A 25,480-nucleotide genomic window follows, 5' to 3' on the forward strand; every position below is an offset into this window, starting at 1 on the left:
TGCCTGTACAAAATATTTATTGTTCCCAATGACCCATCCAAGAAGCCAACCCCAGCACACGAAAATATTTCGACCATGCAAAATCGAAATAATCCTTTACAAAAATACTCGAAAGCAAATTATTTTCGCATCTAACATTTTATAAATTCGATTCACCAAGGTTTTCCAAACCTAACCACCACTCCACCCAACCCCTTCAAACTGCTCAATAACTGAGAAATCAAAACAAATGACAACAATAAATAAAAAGGGCAGATAATCCCCCATGCACGAATGTGTGAAAAATCACAGCTGCCTCGAGTTGGAGGTTAACATTTCTTCATATCAGCATCAATGTCATACCAACATGTTCAGATTATGGAAAGCAAGGCGATGAAGCAAGATAAACGATAGACCGCAATAAAGCGTTCAGTGACTCCAGTTCATATATAACCATGCTCTATTCAACGTAAAAATCAAATCCAATACTTTATTTTGAAAACTTAAATTTCATTACCCTCTCCCCGAAAGCTCTCGTGTACACAAGTAGTTCAACTTCTGAACAAAGTTGTTTATCACTAAAAGGAGTGTGTGTGTGTGTGTGTGTGTGTGTGTGTGTGTGTGTGTGTGTGTGCGTGTGTGCGTGCCCAAAACAGTGAGGGGGTGGGGGACGCACAGTTAAAGCCAAAAGATCACAAATTTCTCGCACGTCCATTTTAAATTTACTTTTCAGTGCGAAAATCCCAGATATTCACATCAGGTTAGTTTTCTACCGACTCTCTCTCAAGTTCTCCGCAGTCGCCCACCAACACAGGCTCGCTTGTCTGGCCCGCAACTGAACCCAGCGCCTCCATCTTGTGTAGCACCTCCAGACTGCCATGCAAGCAGCCGAACACTACATGCTTGGAGTCCAGGTGTGGGGTTGCTTTCAGGGTGATGAAAAACTGCGAGTTATTTGTATTTTGTCCACGGTTGGCCATGGAAAGAAGGCCCGCTTGCGTGTGGCACAACTTGAAGTTCTCATCATCAAATGTCTCTCCGTAGATGGACTTTCCCCCAGTGCCATCGCCGAAGGTAATATCTCCTCCCTGCAAACAATTTAATAATACACTGGGTATGAAATCAATACACCCTTCCCACACCCACTGCAATATACAATAGGTTCCCCTTCCCTTACGACCAAACCTCTTTCTTCACTCGCTTACATCAGTTCTAAAGTTATCACATTTTTACCTGACATGACCTCTGACCTCTTGACGCCATAATCTAATCAGTTCATCTTTGCATCATTAAACATACTTGCACCAAGTTTGACTTAGATCCCTTCAGCATTCTTAAGTTATCATGCTGTAAATAAAACTGTAAAAAGCTGTAAAAAGTTATCACTGCATAAACACTTCTTCCAATAATAAAAGCATTTAAAAATGATTCATTTCCCTATTTCTCTGCCAGAAGTACCCCAAAATCATCTTCATCCACAATATGTTCTTCTTCTTTTTCTTCAAATATTATTTGCCAAAATTGAGTGTCAGCTAGGCACTTGGTCCAACACATCCTCGTTTTGCTCGACCCAAGAAGGTAATCTTCCATCTGCTTGGAAATCAGCCAGCATCATTGCATTACATAATAAATAGCACCGCAAAGCGGGCGTAACCCCTCAGCCCATGCATTATGGAAACCAATTTCAAGATGGCTGCCGTGGCGGCCAAATTGTAAATCGCAGCGCGCCCATTTTTGAAAGGAACCTTCCTCTACTCAACCCCAACACACACTGCAAAAAGGGATTTAATCAGACAAGCCGTTCTGCTTGAAATTGACGGAAACCAATTTCAAAATGGCTGCCGTGGCGGCCATATTGAAAATCGCAGCGCGTCCATTTTTGAAAAGCACCTTCCTCTACTCAACCCCAACACACACGGCAAACATGGATTTAATCGGACAAGCCGGTCTGCTCGAAATTGATGGAAACCAATTTCAAGATGGCTACCGTGGCGGCCATGTTGAAAATCGCACCGCGCCCATTTTCGAAAGGAACCTTCCTCTACCCAACCCCAACACACACTGCAAAAATGAATTCAATCGGACATGCCGTTCTGCTCGAAATTGACGGAAACCAAATTAAAGATGGCTGCCGTGGCGGCCATATTGAAAATCGCACCGCGCCCATTTTCGAAAGGAACGTTCCTCTTCTCAACCCCCACACATACTGCAAAAATGGATTTAATTGGACAAGCCGTTCTTTAAATTGACGGAAACCAAAAGTTGACAGACGCCCAGACGCCCGGAAGACAATACCCCTTAGCCCAATTTGGGCTGAGGGGTGAAAAGGTGACAAAAATAACCCCTCAACTACAGATCTATTGACTTGTTTCCAATCATCAGCAAGGTCATGGAATCCATCATCACAGTTGATATTAAATCCTTCCTTTTCTCCAACAACCTCATCTCAGATCACCAATCTGGTTCCAGACGTTTGGAACAACCAGCACTCTTCCTAGAGCTGGCCGCCCGGCCAAACTGAGCAATCGGGGGAGAAGGGCCTTGGTAAGAGGTGACCAAGAACCCGATGGTCACTCTGGCTGAGCTCCAGAGATCCTGTGTGGAGATGGGAGAAACTTCCAGAAGGACAACGACCACTGCAACACTCCACCAATCTGGGCTTTATGGCAGAGTGGCCAGACAAAAGCCTATTCTTAGTGAAAGACACATGGAAGCCCACAGAATCTTGTTTCTCACAATCTGAGAGTCCTTTAGGTGCTTTTTTGCAAACTCCAAGCGGGCTTTCATGTGTCTCCTGGTTGTTCCAAACTTCTTCCATTTAAGAATTATGGAGGCCACTGTGCTCTTGGGAACCTTCAATGCAGCAGAAACTTTTTGTGGGCTTCCCCAAATCTGTGCCTCGACACAATCCTGTCTCTGAGCCCTGCAGGCAGTTACTTCGTCCTCGTGGCTTGGTTTTTGCTCTGATATGCATTGTCAGCTGTGAGACCTTATATAGACAGGTGTGTGCCTTTCCAAATCGTCCAATCAATTGAATTTACCACAGGTGGACTCCAATCAAGGTGCAGAAACATCTCAAAGATGACCAGGAGAAATGGGAGGCACTTGAGCTAAATTTCAAGTGTCATAGCAAAGGGTCTGAATACTTATGTCAATGTGATATTTCAGTTTTTTTCTTTTTAATAAATTTGCAAAACTTTCTAAAATCTTGTTTTCTCTTTGTCATTATGGGGATTGGTGTGTACGGTGTGTACCCTGGTTAGAATAGGTACACCGTATCCCTGCGTGTCGTAAGAGGCGAATAAGAGGGTTGGCGTCAGGAAGGGCATCCGGCCATAAAAACATTGCCTCAAAAAGAGAACCATGACAATTACAACTACATATGGGCAGGGTACAGCCCGAAGTGGAGATCGGTCTCTGAGGTTTGGGACATGGAATGTAGGGACAATGACAGGGAGATCAGGAGAAGTGGTGGAAGTATTGATCAGAAGAAGAGTGGACATATGTTGTGTGCAAGAGACGAGGAGATGGAAGGGAAGTGGTGTGAGAATGGTGAAGGGTAGGCAGGGACAGAAATACAAGTTTGTGTGGCAAGGGTGCCCGGAGGGCGTGAATGGTGTTGGTGTCCTGTTTTCTGAGGAGTTTGTAGACAGTGTGGTGAGTGTGACGAGAGTGAGTGATAGGTTGATGATGGTGAAAATGATTGGAAAGCTCTTGGTGAACGTCATCTCGGGATATGCTCCGCAGGTTGGTCGGAGCGATGAAGAGAAGGACAAGTTCTCGTGTGCGATAGAGAAGCTGATGGAAAACGTGAAAGATGAGGAAGTTGTTGTGGTAGGAGGAGACCTAAATGGACATGTGGGAAGGAGTATGGACGGTTTTGAGGGAGTTCATGGGGGTTACGGATATGGTGTGAGAAATGGAGAAGGTGAAAGGATTTTGGAGTTTACTGATTTGTTGATTTGTAATACTCAGTTCCAGAAAGGGGATAATAAGCTTGTCACATACACGTCAGGTGGGTCGACGACAACCGTTGACTACGTGATGGTGCCTAGGCGAGATAGGGGGCACCTCCGGGACACAAAGGTGATCCCGGGGGAGCAGGCTGTTTCACAGCACCACTTTGTTGTCTGCGACATAAGGGTGAAAGGTGCGAGGAGAGCTCGGCGGGTGAAGTACCAACCGAGAATGAAGGTGTGGAGGTTGAAAGAGGTGACAATAAGGGAGGCATTAAAAGAGAGGCTGAGTAGGGTAGAGGATGATGTGGTTGAGCTTGAACGTGGTTGGATGTCAATGAAAGATAGTCTGTTGGGAGCCGTTGGTGAGGTATGTGCATGGACAAAAGGACCACCGAGGCCCTCGGAAACATGCTGGTGGGATGATGAAGTTGGAAAGAGGATTGACGAGAAGAGGAAGAAGTTCAAGGAGTGGCAGAAGGCGAAGGGTACGGGAGCAGAAAAAGCAGAGCATGAAAGTTATAAGGCAGCCAAGAAGGCTGCAAAGAAAGAGGTAGCAAAGGTGCAGGAGGCATGTAGGAATATGTTCGGAGAACGCATGGATTCGGAAGAGGGTCAGAGAGCGGTATTCAGGATTGCAAAGCAGATAGCGAAAGAGAGGTGTGATGTGATGGGGGTGAGTTGCTTGAAGGATGAAGTGGGACAAATCGTTGTGGACCCAGATGGAATTAAAGGAAGATGGAAAAGATATATGGAAATGCTGTTGAATACAGAGAATGAATGGGATGGCAACATAGAGAGTAACCCAGTTTTAGGACCGGCAGAGAAGATAACTGAGAAGGAAGCTGAAGAAGCGATAACAGCAATGAAGAGTAGAAAAGCGGGAGGGCCGACGGGAGTTGTGGGAGATATGTTGAAGGCAGCAGGAAGTTGGGGTGTGAAGAGAATGGCAGAGATCTGTAATCTGGTGGTGAAAGAAGGTCGCATTCCAGTGGGTTGGGAACTGAGTACCCTCGTCCCTCTATACAAGGGGAAAGGTGACCCTCTGGAGTGTGGCTCGTACCGAGCGATAAAGTTATTGGAGCATGGAATGAAGGTATTGGAAAGGGTGTTGGAGAGGAGGATAAGGAAGAAGGTGAAGATCGACAAAATGCAGTTTGGATTCATGCCAGGAAGAGGAACGACAGACGCGCTCTTTATTGTGAGGCAGTTGCAGGAGAAGTACATGGAGAAGAGGAAGATGTTGTTTCTTGGGTTTGTTGATCTGGAGAAAGCATTCGATAGGGTTCCACGCAAAGTATTGACATGGGCATTGAGGAAGTCAGAAGTGGAGGAATGGTTGATCAGAGTTGTGATGGCAATGGACAAAAGAGCGCGCACAGCTGTAAGGACGAAGGACGGGAACAGTGGTGAGTTTGAGCTGAAGGTGGGAGTGCATCAAGGGTCGGTACTAAGTCCACTACTATTTGTAGCTGTGATGGAGGTGCTGGCTCAGAACGTAAAGGAGGGTTTACCGTGGGAGTTGTTGTATGCAGATGATCTGGTGTTGATTGCGGAAGGTATGGATGGACTGAAGGAAAAGATGAACAAGTGGAAGGAATGTATGGAGACAAAAGGTCTGAAGATGAATATAGGAGAAGACGAAGGTGATGACAAGTGGTAAAGCATGTGGTGAGGTGGAAAGAACTGGGAAGTGGCCATGTGCTGTGTGCAGGAAGGGTGTCGGAGTGAACTCCATTCAATGTACAATGTGCGCTGAGTGGGTTCATCAAAAATGTAGTGGTGTGAGAGGGTCATTAACCAGTGTGGCAGCTACATTCAAATGTAAGGTGTGCACAGAGGGAGCTGCAGATGGAGGAAATGTTGAGTTGGATCTTGTAGACGGCGTGAAGCTGGAAGGTGTGAAAACATTTTGCTACCTCGGAGACATGCTGAATGGAGAAGCTGGATCAGACTCGGCAACGTTTGCTCGAGTGAGATGTGCATGGAAGAAGTTTCGGGAACTGAGTGGCGTGCTGATGAGGAGGGGAGTGTCGTTAAAGCTGAAGGGAAAGGTGTATGCTGCATGTGTGAGAAGTGTTATGATTTATGGGAGCGAGACATGGGTCATGAATGTAGAGCAGCAACGAAGGCTGGAAAGGGTGGAAATGCGAATGGTTCGGTGGATGTGCGGAGTATCGTTGAGAGAGAGAAAGACAAATGATGAATTGCGAAAGATGATGGGAATAGAGCCTGTGATTGATGCTGTGAAGAGGAACAGGTTGAAATGGTTTGGTCATGTGTTGAGGAAGGATGAAAGTGACTGGTTGAGAAGAGTGATGGAAATGAATGTAGAAGGAAGTAGAGGACGGTGAAGACCGAGAAAGACTTGGCTAAAGATGGTGGAAGAAGAAATGCGGGCAAGGGGGTTAACAAGGAGAGATGCAGAAAATAGGGCAAAATGGAGAAGATTGTCATGGGGACCGCAAGGCTAACCCCCGCTCTAGCAGGGAAAATGGCCTTAAAATGCATGTTGTTGTTGTTGTTGTTGTATTATGGGGTATTGAGTGTCGATTGATGAGGGAAAAAATGAATTGAAACGATTTCAGCATAAGGCTGCAACATAACAAAATGTGAAAAAAGTGAAGGGGTCTGAATACTTTCTGAATGCACTGTATAGTAGTCGGGCAATAATGTCTAGAACAGCGTTTGTCTGTCTGTCACCACAAATGTTCACAAATCAGAGCTGAGGATCTCGTCACATGAGAGGGGGGGCATGTTTAGTAACTATTACAGTTGTATATTTTACTAAAATAAATATAATAACCTTCTGTGGAACGTTTTGGGGGTCCCAGCGGGTGTCGTAAGGTAGGTCGGAGGTTTCAGAAATTCCTCAATGCAATTACGATTTTGAAATGCGATCGACACGGACCTTGCTCCCGAATCCGGAAGTGAACAGATGGTGGTGGATTGCTGGCTTGATACCTCAATACAATTTGACTTTTCTCAATACAATTTGAGTCGCTCCAGTGACTAAACATTATATTTTGATAAATTAATACAATATTATTAATTTGTGATTGGAATGATGAATGATGCTGTCTGGAATGAAAATATAGAGAACGCGATGTCAATGCCTGACGTTTGACTGAAGGTGGCACAGGAATGTGGAATTTATTGGTTCATCATTTACCATTCACCGTTTTTGTTTTCACCAAGTCATTCATGAACCGGTTGTCCATGCCTGAAGTCAAAAAAAATTTAATACTTACATTAGGCCGAGAAAAATATATTTCCGGTCTCTGGTCAGCGCGCGCATCGATTTTGACTCTGCGCATCAACAATTATTATTATTATTTTATAATTTCCAACGGTACCTACAACAGCACGCGCCTGTTATTGCCAGGCCGGCGCGCTATCTCGGGGAGTACGGGTCTGTAAGGGTCGCCATTGGTATCGACGTTCGCACACGGTTCTCCCCTACAAAACTACGTTTATTTTGTCCAAATCCAACCAGCCGTTCCAAAAATATGAGCAGTTGAAAATGCGCATGTGCAGTGTTGACGCAATCGACAAATTGGAATGTTTGACGGTACGGCGAGGCGATCTTGAGAACGAAATGGCAGTCTATAATATGCTTGAAGAACTTAATGATTTTCAGAATAAATACATTTTAAAATAACTTAAGCGTGTGTTCATTATTTACGAAAAGGCCTACCAGTCCCATCGGCTGTCTTTAATTTCTCTCTGGACGGCGCCACGGCAGATGAGGAGGACCGCAAGGCATGAGGACACAAAAAACACCTTTATATGTGCAATCCATGCTGTTCAAAAAAGAAAAAATACCAAAAAAAAACTGCATTGCCACATCAATTCTGGAACTTTGGTCTGACCAGAGACCAGCAATATATTTTTTTCGGCCTTATTTGCTAACTGGTATCTGGTATCCCCACCCAGGTTATACTATGCTCTTCAACTAAAGCATCAAACAAGCTCGGCTACGCCGTTGTTGGACCATCAGTCTTGTTTTACTCTCGTTAGCTACACCCAAATCGCTCCTAATTTTCCAGTTTTTCCTCCTTGGTGTTTCCTTCTCCATGCATGCATGTTTTGCGTCCTGTTGTACACCGCACCTTTCCTATACCATCTCCAGGCATTGCAAATCGTCATTGCTGGGCACCGAAGGGGGCTCGGCAGTGACGCACGCTGAAAGGGAGTACTCAGTTTTCACTCTGTTTGTTTGTTTTCTTGTTTGTTTGTCCGGACGATATCTCGGCCATCCTTTGAGCGAGGAAGCTGAAATTTCGGCACAGTAGTGAGCAAGTCCTTTGTCAAAAACTGTATTTTTTGTTTTTTTTGAATAATCAATTAATTGAGGAGTTATTTAATTATTAGCGATTAATTAAGTACTTATTTAATTAATCAAATTTCCTTTCTCTTCTGACCATTAACTCAGGCACCTTTTGAGTTAGGAAGCTGATATTTGGACATGCCAATGACCAGATGATTTGGCTGCAAAGGCTATTTTTTATTTATTAATTAATCAATTAATCAATTAATTATTTAATTATTCGATTAATGACTAAAATGTTGTTTTTTTTAAGTTGCAGATTCTGATGAAATGGTGGTGGTTTATGTGTTCTCTGACCGAATTGATTAATAATTTAATTTTTTTATGATTATTATTTATTTATTTTCATTATTAATAATAATAATAATAATACATTTATTTTATATAGCGCTTTTCAAGAAGCCCAAAGACGCTTATAATCATTTATTTATTTTCTTTCTCATTTGGCCAATATCTCGCAACTTTTGAGCTCGGAAGGTAATATTTGGACATGTGACTAAGTGATGTGGCTATCAAAGATATTTTTGATTTATTGATTAATCATTTAATCGATTAATTATTTATTGATTAATCAATTAATTATTAATTTTTTTATTAATGACTTATTTAATTAAATTTCTAAAAGATACATCTTCAGATAAAGCACAAGTGGTTTAGTTATGCTCTTAGCCAATTGATTAAGAAAATATTTTGCGATAATCTTTTATTGATTTTAATTATACAATTAATCAATCAATTAGTGCACACATCTCCCTCCCAATGCAGCCTCAATGAGCTGCACTGCGGTATTGCCGGGCGCCCTGGCAATGCCGCGCTGTAGGATATTTAATTATTTGGCATGGGGGCGGTGTACTTTGAATGTATCTGTACTTGTTTTTATCAGTTTCGTTCTGATCTGATCAGTGTGCTTGCTCTTCCATGTGCCTCGTCTATGTATACAAAAAGAAAATTGCATTCTTCCATCCAAATGTTCAAGTTGGACTATTTTCATGAAGTAGGGGGTTGGTGTTACGTGCTCCTCTCCAAACCCCGGTCACGGTGTACCTCCGAGCCCCGAGAGGAGTCACGGCAGAAAGATGTGTTATTCTGTGTGTCAAAGATCAATGCTGAAACCACACCAATTGTTACCAACAAACAAGTATTGTATTAAGGTCACACAAGAATAACAGTACAATAACAATATTAATCAATTGTACAACCAATATATATCATTCCTATGATGGTACCATCAGTTTCGTACAATGTAACTCACTGTGCTCCAAGTGAGCGAAAATAATATTCCCAATGTCTCGATCCCGGCATCAAGCCAAAGTCGATCCACGCTCCAGTGATCGTCAGAACGATGTCGTATCGAGACCAGAATCCCGTTCGGTTGACAGTCACACTGTCAAAGATAGGCGAAGGTACCCTCAAGAGGCGACTGGGAAATCACACCTTCGGGTATGGACATTCGACGGCTCCCCACACGGCGAACCGCAAATTCCACTCAAAATCCACGACACACACGACACACACGACACACACGACACACACGACACACACACACACACACACACACACACACACACACACACACACACACACACACACACACCAGGTTCGCGTCTGGATGCAGTGAAATGGTTGAAGCGAGGTGAAGAGCCTGGAGCGATGCGAAATCAGGCGCGAGGTAAAATGGCCAACGGTCCGTTCTCGAGACGTAATGGCACTCCAATGATTCTCTTCGGAATCAACCGCAAAACCTGTCACGCAGGTTTATCTGTCACAGCGATGACACCTCTGTCGCAGGAATCCCTTTCCCAGGAAACCCCAAAGTTCGCTAGTGACCCCCGTTCGCCAGCGTTTGCTCCAGACCTCCAAGCAGCTCGGCTCCTTCTCCGACCTCACTTGCTCCGCTTCTTCTTCTTCCTCTTCCTCTTCCGATCCGGTTTCTTTTTAAAACACTAACTTTTTTTTACCTTTTGAAAACAGTAATCTCTATTTCCCTTAAACGATAACAATAATAGTACATGGAACCAAAAATGTTTACAATGGATGAGAACCACAACCACGGAAGTGACGAATCCATAACAGTTGGTCAGATATATATATCATATATAAGACAGGTCATATATATAAGACAGGAAAAAGCCACACATATGTGCACAAACATGTGCGCAAAGAACCTACCTGACACATGAATTCAGGAATAATGCGGTGAAAAGGCGAGCCACGATATCCAAACCCAGCTTGGTGCGTACACAGCTGCCGGAAGTTCTCAGCTGTGTGTGGCACTACATCGGCAAAGAGCTCAATCGTAAGCTTGCCCAGGGGCTGGCCACCGGTTGTCACATCCAAGAAAACTATGGGGTTGGAGATGCTGGAAAACGAACCGGGCTTGACAATCGAACGCTGATTCAATCTGGCTTTACACCACTGCACCAGGTCATTGAATGTGGTTGCAAGCTCTGGTGTCTTAAACCGTACAGCAAAATGTTCAACGTTTCCAGAACCATCTTCATTTCAGAAAAAAGAAAAAAGAAAACAAGAACCATCTTGTGAAAATAAGTAGAGGAATCAACATACCCACAAATGCAAATGTGTAAATAAATAAATTCCCTTTCAGCGGAAATTAGAAATAAAAAACATGGTCAACATCATGGGCCGGAACTTAAAAAGCTTTCAACAATCGGTGCACTTGTAACATGTCCAGACCAAAATGTTTTTTCTCCTTAAATGAGTTGATGGTAGAATAAAATTGTACATTGCCAAAGGTTTGAATTTGAAGCCTCATATAAGCATAATGATAAAAAGCCTCACCACTGTAGTCTGCTGCTGTCCAGGTAAAAGCATTATTGGAGGCCTGCATGGGAAGCAGTTTTAGATCTGATGTGATGGGTTGGTTGGCGCACACCTTCAGAATTTGATCGCGGCGCATAAGCAACCGAAAAGAATCCCTGCCAGGGTGATGCAGGATCTTCATGTCACCCACACCACGCTCTTTCCATTGACTGCCGTCCCGGTCAAAGCGGAAAAGCTTGACTCGCTCCTTGAACACAATCCTCTCATCCTCCTCCCCAGATCGTACCTCCACCTTCGTTTACACACATGCGCACGCACACACACACACACATACACACACACACACACACACACACACACACACACACACACACAAACACAACACAAACAACACACACAACACACATTAGTTTGAGAGATGCATGTTGCAAATGGAGCCTGTAAGGGAAATAGTGTTAAATAGAAAACCTACATGGAAGATGTGCAAAATAAAATAGGCAAACAACATAAAAGCAACAAGCCTTGTGTTTTTTCCTCATCAAGGGAGCTGTCAATAATGTTGAGCTTACAGTTATACAGTACCCAAAGAGACAAATGTGATGCTCGGGCATCAGTCCATAAGGGAGAACAGTACAGTATTCCATTGAGCTACAGGTAATGGCATGGTACGCTGTAGATAGTGCTGATTTTTCCAAGGAAAGACTTGGATCAACGAAGGATGCCCGAACCTGCTGCTGACTTTTAGGCCAGCTTTACTATTATGGTCAGCAAAGGAGAGGTTAGACCTGATGACGAATCAAAGAAGTTCAAGAGAAACTCTGCCAATGGATGCCCATGAAAAGAGATGGTTTGGTTTGTATGATTATCTTTCCGGAGCAACAGTGCGAGACAGATTTTTCAGGATTGACAGAATCCTACTTCCCATGCACGCCTCTAACATTAAGACCGAAATGTCTCATCTAAGCTTCAGACCAGTTCCAAAGTATAACTTGAGAAGAGCCTGTGTGTGTGGTTTCTAAGTTTAACCTCTATGCTCTCCTGAATTGCTGCATGGAATGAGTTGAAAACTTGTCATTGTACTCGGGGAAGGGGGTGGAGGGCGGGGGAATGACCCATCGATTAGGATGGGCTCTTCACCACTCATCAATTCCTGATAGGCAGAAAGTAATGCAGCCGCTGTATGCCTCCCGGTGGATAATATGGTATAATCTGCAAAAATGAAGACAGGGTTTTCCAGAACATCCGGGATGTTATGTGCATGAGGAACGTGACTGGCCCTGACACTTCTGCACCAATAGAGGTACTTAATGATGGGGACACTTCATGACTTAATATGAGCCTGTGGCTGAGGTTCCCCACCCCAAACCCCCCAAAGTCACCCTGCCCCTTACCCCCCTCACCATTTCGAATGGCGCTGGTGCAGGCCCATCCAATTAGCCATGGCACCAGCGGTTTTATTATCAAAACGTAAGAAACCCCCAAAGGCTAAGCGGGGAGGGGAAACAGTAAAGCAGAGGGGCACAGGAGGGAAACCTTGACCGTTTTCAGTGCTCACCATTCCACATGGGTATTGCATTTGACCATAACTATACTTGGCACCCTGATATCTCTGGTATCAAAAATGCTCAGGACATGCAATGTTCCCCTTTAACGGGTGCAGCAGTTGCCAAGCTGTCACAGAAGAGCGATACAGATGAAAAACAAAATTCTAGATTGAACTATTCCTCAACAATATTTAAATTAGTCAACAGCAAACTGCCCAAAATTGACTGACAAACAGAAAAACCTGAAATCATGGAGGTAAATAGTGCAATGCAACAGGGAAATTGTACAGCTTGTCTCAAAAATGGACAAAGCCTTGAGTTTTTATGAAAGTTTAGTAGTTTTACTACCATTTGTTACCCACTCGTGATACAACCACCCTGAACAGCCTCACCTCTGGCAGATAAACGATGGGCTCAAAGTGGATGTCAACGGCATCTTCTTCATCGTTGCAACGTGACGCTTGCTCATCAGAATTTTTGGCTTCTGCAGTTTTCTGGAATATGATCTTCCCAGCTCCAGCCCAAGAAAAATTGGGGTCTGAATAGATAAAAAGCAAAGTTCATTAACATATTATATCAGATAACAAAACATGGGGTGCAAAGCAGGAGGAAGCGTTTGGAATATAGTTTCCTGCAATTGCCATTAATGTGGAAAAGATGAAATAATTTGAGCAAAAAGGAGAGAGCTTTAGCCTGGATAATGGAAGTGGGAAGGCAGGAAATAATGACTATAATCAAACAAGACAACTTTAGCACTCCCAACTCAGGACTTGACTTGTCATGACAAGACTCCAAGCTTGAATTCCATATTCGGGTTTTCCATTTATCGATCTAAAATTCATGGAGCTTGCACATATATAAAAAATTTAAAAAAAACACCTTTAGAGGCCATTTTTTCCCCGCAAAGCGGGGGTTGGCCTTTTCGGGAACCGTGGTTGTTGTTGTTTTTCGGTCCCCTTTTTGAAGCAATGTTTTACGGCCGGATGCCCTTCCTGACGCCAACCCTTTTTGCCGCCTTTAACGACAAACAGGGAATTACCAGTGAACTGGTACTCAATTTGCCGACCTCGGAAGGATGACAGGCTGAGTCAACCCCCCTGGTGTTAATTCAGCGATTGACCGGGATTCGAACCCAGGATCCTAGGATCCTAAGCCGGCACCCTAGCCGCTAGCCCAACACCAGGGTTCTACACCAACACCAGCTTGCACATATATCACATGCAGAAACTAGAACAGCACTCGTAAGAGCACATACCTCCGCCAGGCTAAACAGTTTACGTTCTGTATCCCACTGATAGGCTGGATCTGCATTTGGACCTCCAAATTCTAAGCAGCTCGTTCTTGTCACCGACCCAACTCATCCAATTAAGTTTGGTCCAAATGCGGCAACGTTTTGAAAAATTGAGATATATATCGTTTTTTGACCGATCTTATTATGGCGAAAAATCACTTTAAACATTCTTAGGATCAGGATCTTCACGAAAATCCAATCAATTCCTCCTTGTCACACACCAACCCTATCCACCAACTTTTGTCTGAGTCTATCCATAACTTTTTTAGATATCCTGCTCAAATAAATAAACAGAGATAGGGGTGGAGGTGAAACCTTTGGTGGTGGAGGTGAAAAAAAAACTTTAAAGACAGTGTACTTTAATGTGAATTACAAGGACAAAGGGAGACAGACATAGTATTTTTTTTAAAGAAAAAAAGTCCTCCGTCGTGCGAAGTCCTTCCTTGGCACACCTGAGCTCCTCACCAACAACACAACAACAACATGCATTTTAAGGCCATTTTCCCTGCTAGAGTGGGGGTTAGCCTTGCGGTCCCCATGACAATCTTCTCCATTTTGCCCTATTTTCTGCATCTCTCCTTGTTAACCCCCTTGCCCGCATTTCTTCTTCCACCATCTTTACCCAAGTCTTTCTCGGTCTTCCCCGTCCTCTACTTCCTTCTACATCAATTTCCATCACTCTTCTCAACCAGTCACTTTCATCCTTCCTCAACACATGACCAAACCATCTCAGCCTGTTCCTCTTCACAGCATCAATCACAGGCAATATTCCCATCATCTTTCGCAATTCATCATTTGTCTTCCTCTCTCTCAACGATACTCCGCACATCCATCGAACCATTCGCATTTACACCCTTTCCAGCCTTCGTTGCTGCTCTACGTTCATTACCCATGTCTCGCTCCCATAAATCATAACACTTCTCACACATGCAGCATACACCTTTCCCTTCAGCTTCAGCGACACTCTCCTCCTCATCAGCACGCCACTCAGTTCCCGAAACTTCTTCCATGCACATCTCACTCGAGCAACCTGAGCTCCTCACCAAACAAAGCTTTCATCCGCAGCTCAATGGAATACTGTACTCCCCTCTGGGGCTGGTGTTCCTGCCTCACACCTAGCTCGGCTTCACGCTGTTGAAACAAAAGCTTTCAGAATCATTGGAATCTCCTGCGATGAAGCTAACCCCGAGGGCCTTTCACTCACTCACCGCAGGCAGGTTGGTGGTCTTTCTGTCTTCTACCGACTCCTCTCCGGCCTTGCTCCCCCAGCTCTCTCTCTGTGCTCTGTCCCTCAAATATTCCTGCAGGTCGCACAAAATCTGCCAGCAACCCTCTTATGGTTAAAATGCCAAAATCTAGGCTCTCTGCTCACCTTCACTCTTTCATTCCCCTTTTCTCCCGCCTCTGGAACAAACTCCCCCACTCCCTTCAATCCCACTCCTCCCTCCAGGTCTTTAAAACAGCTGTTCGCCACCATCTCTTATCTTCCCCCATCCAAAACCTTGATCTTTTCTACCCCCGCTAATTCACCCCAGATCCACTTTTTTGAAATTCCAACTTCTTTCCTGGAAGTCCTTGCAGTGTCCATATGTTTTATACCTCTCCCACCTCCCCCCCAAGCCCTCTCCCTCCCACAGTTTCTCAATGTCTCTGGTCTCAAATGTTGTATTTGTGTCCTTCCCCCTCTCTCCCCATCTGGTCTACTGCTCCCCTTGTTTTGTGTTTGATGTGTTGGTTTGACTTTTTGTGTGATTAATGTTAGCTCTTTTCTCGATCTTGCATACAAAAAAAAAACGAAAAAAAAATAAAAATTTGAACCTGGGTTCCTTGCATCACGAGCTGTGGATACACATGGAAACACCAAAGCCAACCCACGCATGTGCCAGTTGTTATCAAGTACTATACTAGTGTTTTGATGAACTTGGATTTGTGATGTAACAGGACTATGTTGATTTGTGCATTTTTTTTTTTTTTTTTTTTTTGTATACAAGATCGAGGCTCGTGAAAGAGCGAACATGAATCACACAGAAAGACAAACAGACACATAAAACAAATAACATCGGGAGCGGTAGACAAGATGGGGAGAGAGGGGGCAGGACACAAACACAACATTTGAGAGCAAGGACCGAGAGACATGGAGACATCGAGAGATCTGTGGGAGGGAGAGGGCTTTGGGGGGGAGGCATGTGAAGGGGGGGGGGGGGGGGGGAGAGGTATAAACATATGGACACTGCCAGGACTTCCAGGAAAGAAGTTGGAATTTCAAACAAGGTGAATCTGGGGTGAATTAGTGGGGGTAGAAAAGATCAAGGTTTTGGATGGGGGAAGATAAGAGATGGTGGTGAACAGCTGTTTTAAAGACCTGGAGGGAGGAGTGGGATTGAAGGGAGTGTGGGAGTTTGTTCCAGAGGCGGGAGAAAAGAGGAATGAAAGAGTGAAGGTGAGCAGAAAGCCGAGATTTCGGCAGTTTAACCATCAGAGGGTTGCTGGCAGATCTTGTGCGACCTGTAGGAATATTTGGGGGACAGAGCACAGAGAGAGCTGGGGGAGCAACGCCGGAGAGGAGTCGGTAGAAGACAGAAAGACCACCTACCTGCCTGCGGTGAGTGAGTGAAAGGCCCTCAGAGGTAGCTTCATCGCGGGAGATTCCAATGATTTTGAAAGCTTTGGATTCAACAGCGTGAAGCCGGGCCAGATGTGAGGCAGGAGCACCAGCCCATAGGGGAGAACAGTATTCCATTGAGCTGCGGATGAAAGCCTTGTATGTGGTGAGGAGCTCAAGTGTGCCGAGGAAGGACTTCGCACGACGGAGGATGCCCAGTCGGCGACTGGCTTTGGAGGCCAGCTTGGAAATGTGGTTTTCCCAAGAAAGATCATGGCAGATAGTGAGACCCAAAAGCTTGAGCGACAGAACTTCTTGGAGAGGATTGTTGAGAAAGTAGATGGGAGGGTTGTCCAGTCGATCTTTTCGGAGAGACATAGTAAGAGAGTGAGATTTGTCAGGATTGAAAGACATGTTCCACTTGTTTGACCAGTCTGTGATTTTGTCCAGGTCTTCAGAGAGTGAGGAGGTTGCAGACTGCCGATCTGAGGGAAGAGGAATGGAGCGGCAGAGAGTGGAGTCATCAGCAAAGAGATACAGAGGATTTTCCAGAGAGTCGGAGAGATCATTGATAAAGACCAGAAAAAGCACAGGGCCCAGCACACTGCCTTGGGGAACTCCAGCCTGAACAGGAAGGGGAGATGAGAGAAATCCATTTAGGGCCACACGTTGACTACGACCAGAGAGGAAGTCCGCAAGCCATGCATGGAGATTTCCATGGATACCATAGGAGGAGAGTTTGGTGAGCAAAGCTGGGTGCCAGACCGTATCAAAGGCACGTGATATGTCAAGGGAGACAGCTCTGATTTCCTGTTTGGCATTGAGGACCTCCATCCATTGTTGAGACAGCAGAAGCAGCATGTCCAGAGTAGAGTGACCTGGTCTGAAACCAAATTGATGATCAGAGATCAAGCCATTGGAGAAGAGGAAAGATTTCATATCCGAAGCAATGATGGATTCCATGACTTTGCTGATAATTGGGAGCAGGCTGATTGGTCTGTAGTTGCAAGGATCTGTTTTTGCACCTTTTTTGTGTAAAGCGGTAATGTTAGCTGATTTCCAGGATGCTGGCAGATGACCTTGAGCAAAAGATAGGGTGAAAAGAACAGAGAGAGGGTGAGATAGAGCGGCAGAGCAGGATTTTAGGACCCGTGGGCTGATGCCGTCTGGTCCAGTTGCAGAATCAGAGTCGAGGTTTGACAAAAACTCCTCCACCTTGTCAGGAGAGAAGGACACAGAGTTCAGGAGCAGTTGGGTTCGACTGGGAAAGGTGGGAACAGAGAGAGATGGGTTTGGGACTAAGGATTTTGAGGCAAACACAGAGTTGAGGCATTCGGCTTTGTCACGTGCGATGTCAACTGTGTGGCCATTTGAGGTAAGGGAGGGGATGGAGGGGGAACAAACACCAGAAACGGATTTGACCAGACGCCACCAGGATTTGGAGGAAGGAGACAGGTTTGAGAGTTCATTCTTGAGTGAGGAGAGATAGTGCTTCCTGGCACTCCTGAGGGTAGACACACACTTGTTCCGAGCTTGGTGGAAGGAACTGAGATTGCCTTCAGTTGGATTAGCCTTCCAAGAGGCAAAGGCAAGTTGTTTCAGGGCAACTGCCTCCCCACAAGATTTAGTGTACCATGGACGGGAGGAAGGGTAAGACAACTGAAGGCGAGATGGGATAAATCTGTGCATGAGAGAGATCAGTTTGCTTTGGAAGAATTCCCAGGAAGAATTGATGTCAGAGGCAGTGGAGATGGGAGACCAATCCAGACGATTGATGGCTGCTTGAAGACCGTCCCAGTCGGCCTGAGTGAAATGCCAGACTCGTGAACGCTGAGGAGGCTCTCTGAGAATGGCCAGAGAGATGTCCACTTTGACAAGCACATGATCAGAAGAACCGATTGGAGCAGAAGAAGAGCAGCAGACATTCGCAGGGAAGTTTGTCATAACCAAGTCTAGAAGAGAAGATACTCCATTGGCTGAGATCCGGGTCGGGAAATTGACAGATTGTGTCAATCCCAGTGAGTCACAGAAGTCCTTTGCTGAGGTGCCATGACTGGTGAGAGAGGAACCCACACCCAACCAGGTGGCATGATGACAGTTGAAGTCACCACATATGAGGAAGAGAGAGTTGGGATGAGTGGATAGAAGTTGGTCCATGTTGTCAGACAGTGAAATGTAGATGGAGTCATCACTGTTTGGGGGACGGTACAGAACACATATGAACAAAAGGTGGGAGCGGAGAGGGAGCCGTAGCCAGAGGTACTCCTGGAGGTGAGGAGGAAAGAGGGCAGTGCAAGGAGAGTGAGGAAGAGAGTTTTTGATAAAGATAGCCACCCCACCACCAGGCCGAGGCTCAGGTCTATCATACCGGAGGAGGGAGTAACCAGGAAGAGATATTAAGGAATCAGAGACATCTTGAGGGGGGAAAGTCTCTGTTAAGCAGATCAAGTCTGGATTGTCAGAAGCAACCTGTATGGAGAGATCAGTCAGGTTTGAGCGAAGGCCCCGGATGTTTGAGGTCCATACCGTTAATGAAGAGAGAGGGGGAGCATCAGGTACAGGACAGGGGAGGGGAGGAGTAGGGTAAGATGAAGGATGAGAGGGGGAGGTAGGGAGAGCAGTTGATAGTGTGTCAGATATTGCAGAAGAGTTCCAAGAAAGGGAAGGATGAGGAGGATGAAAGGTTTGATGGTGAAGGGATAAGGCACAGTGAGGGGTTGTTTGAGGGGGGGCAGAGGAAAGTAGAAGGTTTGGGGGGATGGAGGTATGAGATAGAAGGGAGACGAAGTGGGGAGGAGGCAGCTTGGAGGAGGGGGGAGGAGGGAGAGTTGGAGAGGAATGGTATGGGGGGAGAATTGAATGGGAGGGGTTAGGGGGGAGTTTTGAAGGGGAGGAGTGAGGGGGAAGTTTAGGAGGGGAGGCGCAAGGGGGGAGTTTTGGAGGGAAGGGGCAAGGGGGAAGTTTAGAAGTGGAGGGACAAGGGGGGAGTTTCGGAGTGTAGGGGCAAGGGGGGGGATTTGGAGGGGAGGGGCAAGGGGGGAGTTCAGGAGTGGAGGGGAAAGGGGGGGGATTTGGAGGGGAGGGGCAAGGGGGGAGTTTAGGAGGGGAAGGGCAAGGGGGGAGTTCAGGAGTGGAGGGGCAAGGGGGGAGTTTAGGAGTGTAGGTGCAAGGGGGGGGATTTGGATGGGAGGTGCAAGGGGGGGGATTTGGATGGGAGGGGCAAGAGGGGAGTTTAGAAAGTGGATGATTAATGAAAGACGAACATTGATAACAAATTGGGTTTGTTGTGATTTTCAAGTTAGCAATCCGATTCAGAACGATGGAGGAGGGATGGAATGAATGTGAATTTAGACCATGTAGTGAGGGAGACGTATAAGATATTGAATTTCTTTTTTTTGAAGTGGAATGCGTTGGAGAGGAAATTGAGAAAAGCCTTTTAAATAGGAAGAAAAACAGCGTGTTGTAATATACCACTGAAATAAACACAGAAGGGGAAAGGTTAAACATATTTAAATAATATTTAAACAGAACTGTGAACAATCTTCTATGCACAAAATACCAACGGGGGGAGAGCCAAAATACCATTCTTTATTAATGTGATGAAAAGCTTAAAATTTAAGTTGCAGAAATGAAAAAGCCTAAAAAATAAACCAAGCTGAAGAAACATTTCAGTTGCTTTGGCACGACTGAAGACAACAACAACACAACATGCATTTAAAGGCCATTTTCCCTGCAAGAGCGGGGGTTAGCCTTGCGGTCCCTATGACAATCTACTCCATTTTGCCCTATTTTCTGCATCTCTCCTTGTTAACCCCCTTGCCCGCATTTCTTCTTCCACCATCAGCGCCAAGTCTTTCTGGGTCTTCCCCATCCTCTACTTCCTTCTACATTCATTTCCATCACTCTTCTCAACCAGTCATTTTCATCCTTCCTCAACACATGACCAAACCATCTCAACCTGTTCCTCTTCACAGCATCAATCACAGGCTCTATTCCCATCATCTTTCGCAATTCATCATTTGTCTTCCTCTTTCTCAACGATACTCCGCACATCCACTGAACCATTCGCATTTCCACCCTTTCCAGCCTTCGTTGCTGCTCTCCGTTCATTACCCATGTCTCGCTCCCATAAATCATAACACTTCTCACACATGCAGCATACGCCTTTCCCTTCAGCTTCAACGACACTCCCCTCCTCATCAGCATGCCACTCAGTCCCCGAAACCTCTTCCATGCACATCTCACTCGAGCAACCATTGCCGAGTCTGATCCACCTTCTCCATTCAGCATGTCTCCGAGGTAGCAAAATGTTTTCACACCTTCCAGCTTCATGCCGTCTCCAAGATCCAACTCAACATTTCCTCCATCTGCAGCTCCCTCTGTGCACACCTTACATTTGAATGTAGCTGCCACACTGGTTAATGACCCTCTCAGACCACTGCATTTTTGATGAACCCACTCAGCGCACATTGTACATTGAATGGAGTTCACTCCGACACCCTTCCTGCACACAGCACATGGCCACTTCCCAGTTCTTTCCACCTCACCACATGCTTTACCACTTGCCATCACCTTTGTCTTTCCGATATTCACCTTCAGACCTTTTGTCTCCATACATTCCTTCCACTTGTTCATCTTTTCCTTCAGTCCATCCATACTTTCCGCAATCAACACCAGATCATCTGCATACAACAACTCCCACGGTAAACCCTGCTTTACGTTCTGAGGCAGCACCTCCATCACAGCAACAAATAGTAGTGGACTTAGTACCGACCCCTGATGCACTCCCACCTTCACCTCAAACTCACTACTGTTCCCGTCCTTCGTCCTTACAGCTGTGCGCGCTCTTTTGTACATTGCCATCACTACTCTGATCAACCATTCCTCCACTCCTAACTTCCTCAATGCCCATGTCAATACTTCGTGTGGAAGGCACGACTTTTGGCATTGACTTTTGGCACTTTTGGCACGACTGAAGAAAAAGCTAAAATAATATTTAAAACAAGAATGACCTCACTGTGGTCACAACCTGCGATACAATATAAATATTTGTTGCCTCTTCTGTCCACTCGCCTTCATCCTTGCTGTTGAAGGTATTATACAATTGATCTCCGATGGTCTTCATGGTTTGGTAAATATAAATTACGAGTCTGACAGACAGCTGGGTATGGTTTCAGGCAACGATTGAACCCACTCCAGGAGAGGCAGGAAGGGTCATGTTATTATCCTCTCTGGGGTATACAGAGTATAGTAGATCACGTTTCGGGTCTCAAGAACGGGGGTGTGTTCAGTTACTAAGTTTCTTGCAGATCACTCGCCAAGTAGCTGAAGCATTCAAGCTAGCACTCCATTTGAAATTGTTGATAAAGAACGGTTGGCTTTCCCAGCACTAGCTAGCTGCTTAGTAAATGAACACCCCTGGGTTTCTTGCCTTTCAGGTTATTAGTGTTATTTCAGGCATTGAAAAAAAAAAAAAATCACTGCATGGCTCACCTTGCATGCTCTAATCTGTCTCATTAACCTTGTGCTGTGTCTGTCCTGTGTGGGGATATATTTTATATGTTAACTCAGTTTTGCCGTGCCTGTGTGTGTGTGTGTGTGTGTGTGTGTGTGTGTGTGTGTGTGTGTGTGTGTGAATGTGTGTGCGTGAATGTGTGCGCGTGAATGTGTGTGCGTGAATGTGTGTGCGTGCGCGCGCATGAATGTGTGCGTGTGTGCGTGCGTCCGTGCGTGAATGTGCAGGCGTGAATGTGTGCGCGCGCGCTCAACATGCTCCCCAGCCTTCACCTGTGAGGGTTCGCACAAACATGCTGAACGCGTTTGTTTGTAAAGTGTAACGTAAGTACGTGTGAAGTCATCATGGGAGTCGTGGGAATGCATGCACAGCCATCATACGTTGTTCATGCACGAGTGGGAGGGAAAGGAAAGTGGGCAGGAAAGGCAAGTGGGCGGGGAAAGGCAAGTGGGCGGGGAAAGGCAAGTGGGCGGGGAAAGGCAAGTGGGCGGGGAAAGGCAAGTGGGCGGGGAAAGGCAAGTGGGCGGGGAAAGGCAAGTGGGCGGGGAAAGGCAAGTGGGCGGGGAAAGGCAAGTGGGCGGGGAAAGGCAAGTGGGCGGGGAAAGGCAAGTGGGCGGGGAAAGGCAAGTGGGCGGGAAAGGCAAGTGGGCGGGGAAAGGCAAGTGGGCGGGGAAAGGCAAGTGGGCGGGAAAGGCAAGTGGGCGGGAAAGGCAAGTGGGCGGGGAAAGGCAAGTGGGCGGGGAAAGGCAAGTGGGCGGGGAAAGGCAAGTGGGCGGGGAAAGGCAAGTGGGCGGGGAAAGGCAAGTGGGCGGGGAAAGGCAAGTGGGCGGGGAAAAGCAAGTGGGTGGGATAAGGCAAGTGGGCGGGGAAAGGCAAGTGGGCGGGGAAAGGCAAGTGGGCGGGGAAAGGCAAGTGGGCGGGGAAAGGCAAGTGGGCGGGGAAAGGCAAGTGGGCGGGGAAAGGCAAGTGGGCGGGGAAAGGCAAGTGGGCGGGGAAAGGCAAGTGGGCGGGGAAAGGCAAGTGGGCGGGGAAAGGCAAGTGGGCGGGGAAAGGCAAGTGGGCGGGGAAAGGCAAGTGGGCGGGGAAAGGCAAGTGGGCGGGGAAAGGCAAGTGGGCGGGGAAAGGCAAGTGGGCGGGGAAAGGCAAGTGGGCGGGGAAAGGCAAGTGGGCGGGGAAAGGCAAGTGGGCGGGGAAAGGCAAGTGGGCGGGGAAAGGCAAGTGGGCGGGGAAAGGCAAGTGGGCGGGGAAAGGCAAGTGGGCGGGGAAAGGCAAGTGGGCGGGGAAAGGCAAGTGGGCGGGGAAAGGCAAGTGGGCGGGGAAAGGCAAGTGGGCGGGAAAGACAAGTGGGCGGGAAAGGCAATTGGCGAATCATCGGTGGGTCTCCGTGCAATGAAAGTTTCCCGGAACACCTCCTCGCTCAAGGCGATATTCGGTGCCTCAGTGACTCCTGATGAATGAATCTTGTCCGTTCATTCCCTAATCTTCCCACTCACACCCCCACGCTGTCAGCCCCACACCCCGCCATGACCGCTCTGTGTTGTGGTTGCGTTGGCCTTTGTTAATGACCGCCGGCCGGGCTGTCTGCACCCTGTGGGTGGAATGGCTAACGTATGTCTATATATCCTTACCTGGTGCGGTGTGCACGGTGGTGTGTCTAGTATGCTGGCCCAGTGTACATATGATTGGCACTGTGGCTTTTGCACTTTATCAAACTTTCCCTGAATAGATTATTTATTTTGGTTCATTATTCTGTTCATGCAACATAATCTATGTCCACAAAGTAAATTCAGAGGAAGGAAAAGGAAATAAAGAAGGCCAGAAAAATGCAACAAGTAGATAAAAAGGTGAAGAGGTGAGAGCCTGAAGTGATGGAAATACAGGTAGAAAAATTTAGATCTGCAGTCAACATGAGGAATGAGTGAGAGAGACCACCTTTAGAGGCCAATTTTTTTTAGAGGGGGTTGGCCTTTTTTGGGCACGGTGGGCCCCTTTTTGAAGCAATGTTTTATGGCCGGATGCCCTTCATGCCGCCAACCCTGTTGGTCGCCTCTTGCGACACACAGGGAATTACCAGTGAACTGGTACTCAATTTGCCGACCTCGGAAGGATGACAGGCTGAGTCAACCCCCCTGGCGTTAATTCAGCGATTGACCGGGATTCGATCCGAGGATCCCAAGCCAGCACCCAAACTGCTAAGCCAACACCAGGCTTAGTTCTTTTCAATGAGCCACATTAAAAAACAAAAAAAATTCCATGGAGCGGTTTCGGAGATATAGAAGTGCATCGTTTTTGGGTTTTTCCAAGATGGCACCTGTTCCACGTGACCTATGACGTCATAATTAAACTTTAAAATTCTACAGGAGGAGGTGCTCCTCTTGGGACAATTTCGTGTACATCAGACAAACGGTTGCAGAGAATTTGTTTTTTCCATCCTGATCGGATCAAGCATTGTACTTGTCAAATGAGGACGTCATAATGAAGGCACCAATGACATCATCATTAACATATCTTATTCCCCATGGGGCCTATTTAACAATGAGCCATGTTTCGATTTTTTCCATTGAGCAGTTTTGGAGATGTGGAGGTGCAACGTTTTTCCAAGATGGCGTCCATACCACGTGACCTATGACGTCATAATTATAAATAAATAAAATCTTCAGATGGAGACGATCCTATGGTGAAAATTTTGTGTCGCTCAGATGATTTTCAACAAAATTTTGTCAATTTGTCAACAAATTGTGAATAGTTGTCGAAAAAGAATTTTAAAAAGACGCGCACGTACTCACGCAACTGATCGCTTAACCCTGCTTTTTGCTTTGCAAGCGCAGGGTAAATATGGCTAAATTAACATGAGGAATGAGTGAAGGAAATAAATAATTATAAGGAGAAAAAGAATAACAATGAAATAGAGCTACTGCATTCAAATTGTATTTGGCAAGAAAAAAAAATCAGGAAAAAGTTCTTTCCTTCCACGTTGATTTTTGGGTTTTTTTCCCCTTTTTTGTCATATTTTGCCACCAAAAGACCATGCAATCATGACCTGTTCATTATTTTCTCAGAATGGAACTGACCAATTCACGGTGAATGGAAACAAAATGGCATTTGACACGGCATGTCGTACACGGACCATGTGATCAGAATTTTCTGGACGCCATGTCGTAACACTGCATGTACACTTGTACAGGGACTCCAGTTTGCTTCACCCTCACCGCTCCCCTCCTCCACCACCGTGCACACCACACCAGGTAAGGATATATAGACATACTTATATGCTGGTGCTTCACAGGCAGGGAGATTCCTCAGTGTGTGGTGCCATTCCTCGGATGGGCGTTAAGCCAGGTGTTCCATCTGCTACCATTAGTTGGTGGATGTCAAAGATCCCACGGTGTACTTCGCCACTATGTGAGTTATCACGGGCACCCTGAACAAATAATAAATCCCTGCCCCGAATAATTGCTGGGAAGGCAATGGTAAACCAACTA

General features: G+C 46.0%; 1 protein-coding gene across 3 annotated transcripts in view; it reads right to left on the minus strand.

Moving 5' to 3' along the window:
• RANBP2 (RAN binding protein 2) overlaps positions 1 to 25,480 on the minus strand; it is a 239,538-nt gene continuing 214,058 nt past the window's right edge. For all 3 annotated transcript variants that reach the window (XM_068124437.2, XM_068124434.2, XM_068124436.2), the window contains exons 30-33: positions 12,983 to 13,128; positions 11,065 to 11,338; positions 10,435 to 10,760; positions 1 to 1,067 (exon numbers count right to left, since the gene is read on the minus strand). In XM_068124437.2, the coding sequence (XP_067980538.2) occupies positions 741 to 1,067; positions 10,435 to 10,760; positions 11,065 to 11,338; positions 12,983 to 13,128 (1,073 nt within the window). In that variant the 3' untranslated portion in view covers positions 1 to 740. The remainder of the gene's footprint in view (positions 1,068 to 10,434; positions 10,761 to 11,064; positions 11,339 to 12,982; positions 13,129 to 25,480) is intronic.

Source organism: Myxine glutinosa, chromosome 8, assembly GCF_964187855.1.
Source record: "Myxine glutinosa chromosome 8, kmMyxGlut1.1, whole genome shotgun sequence".
Taxonomy (NCBI): domain Eukaryota; kingdom Metazoa; phylum Chordata; class Myxini; order Myxiniformes; family Myxinidae; genus Myxine; species Myxine glutinosa.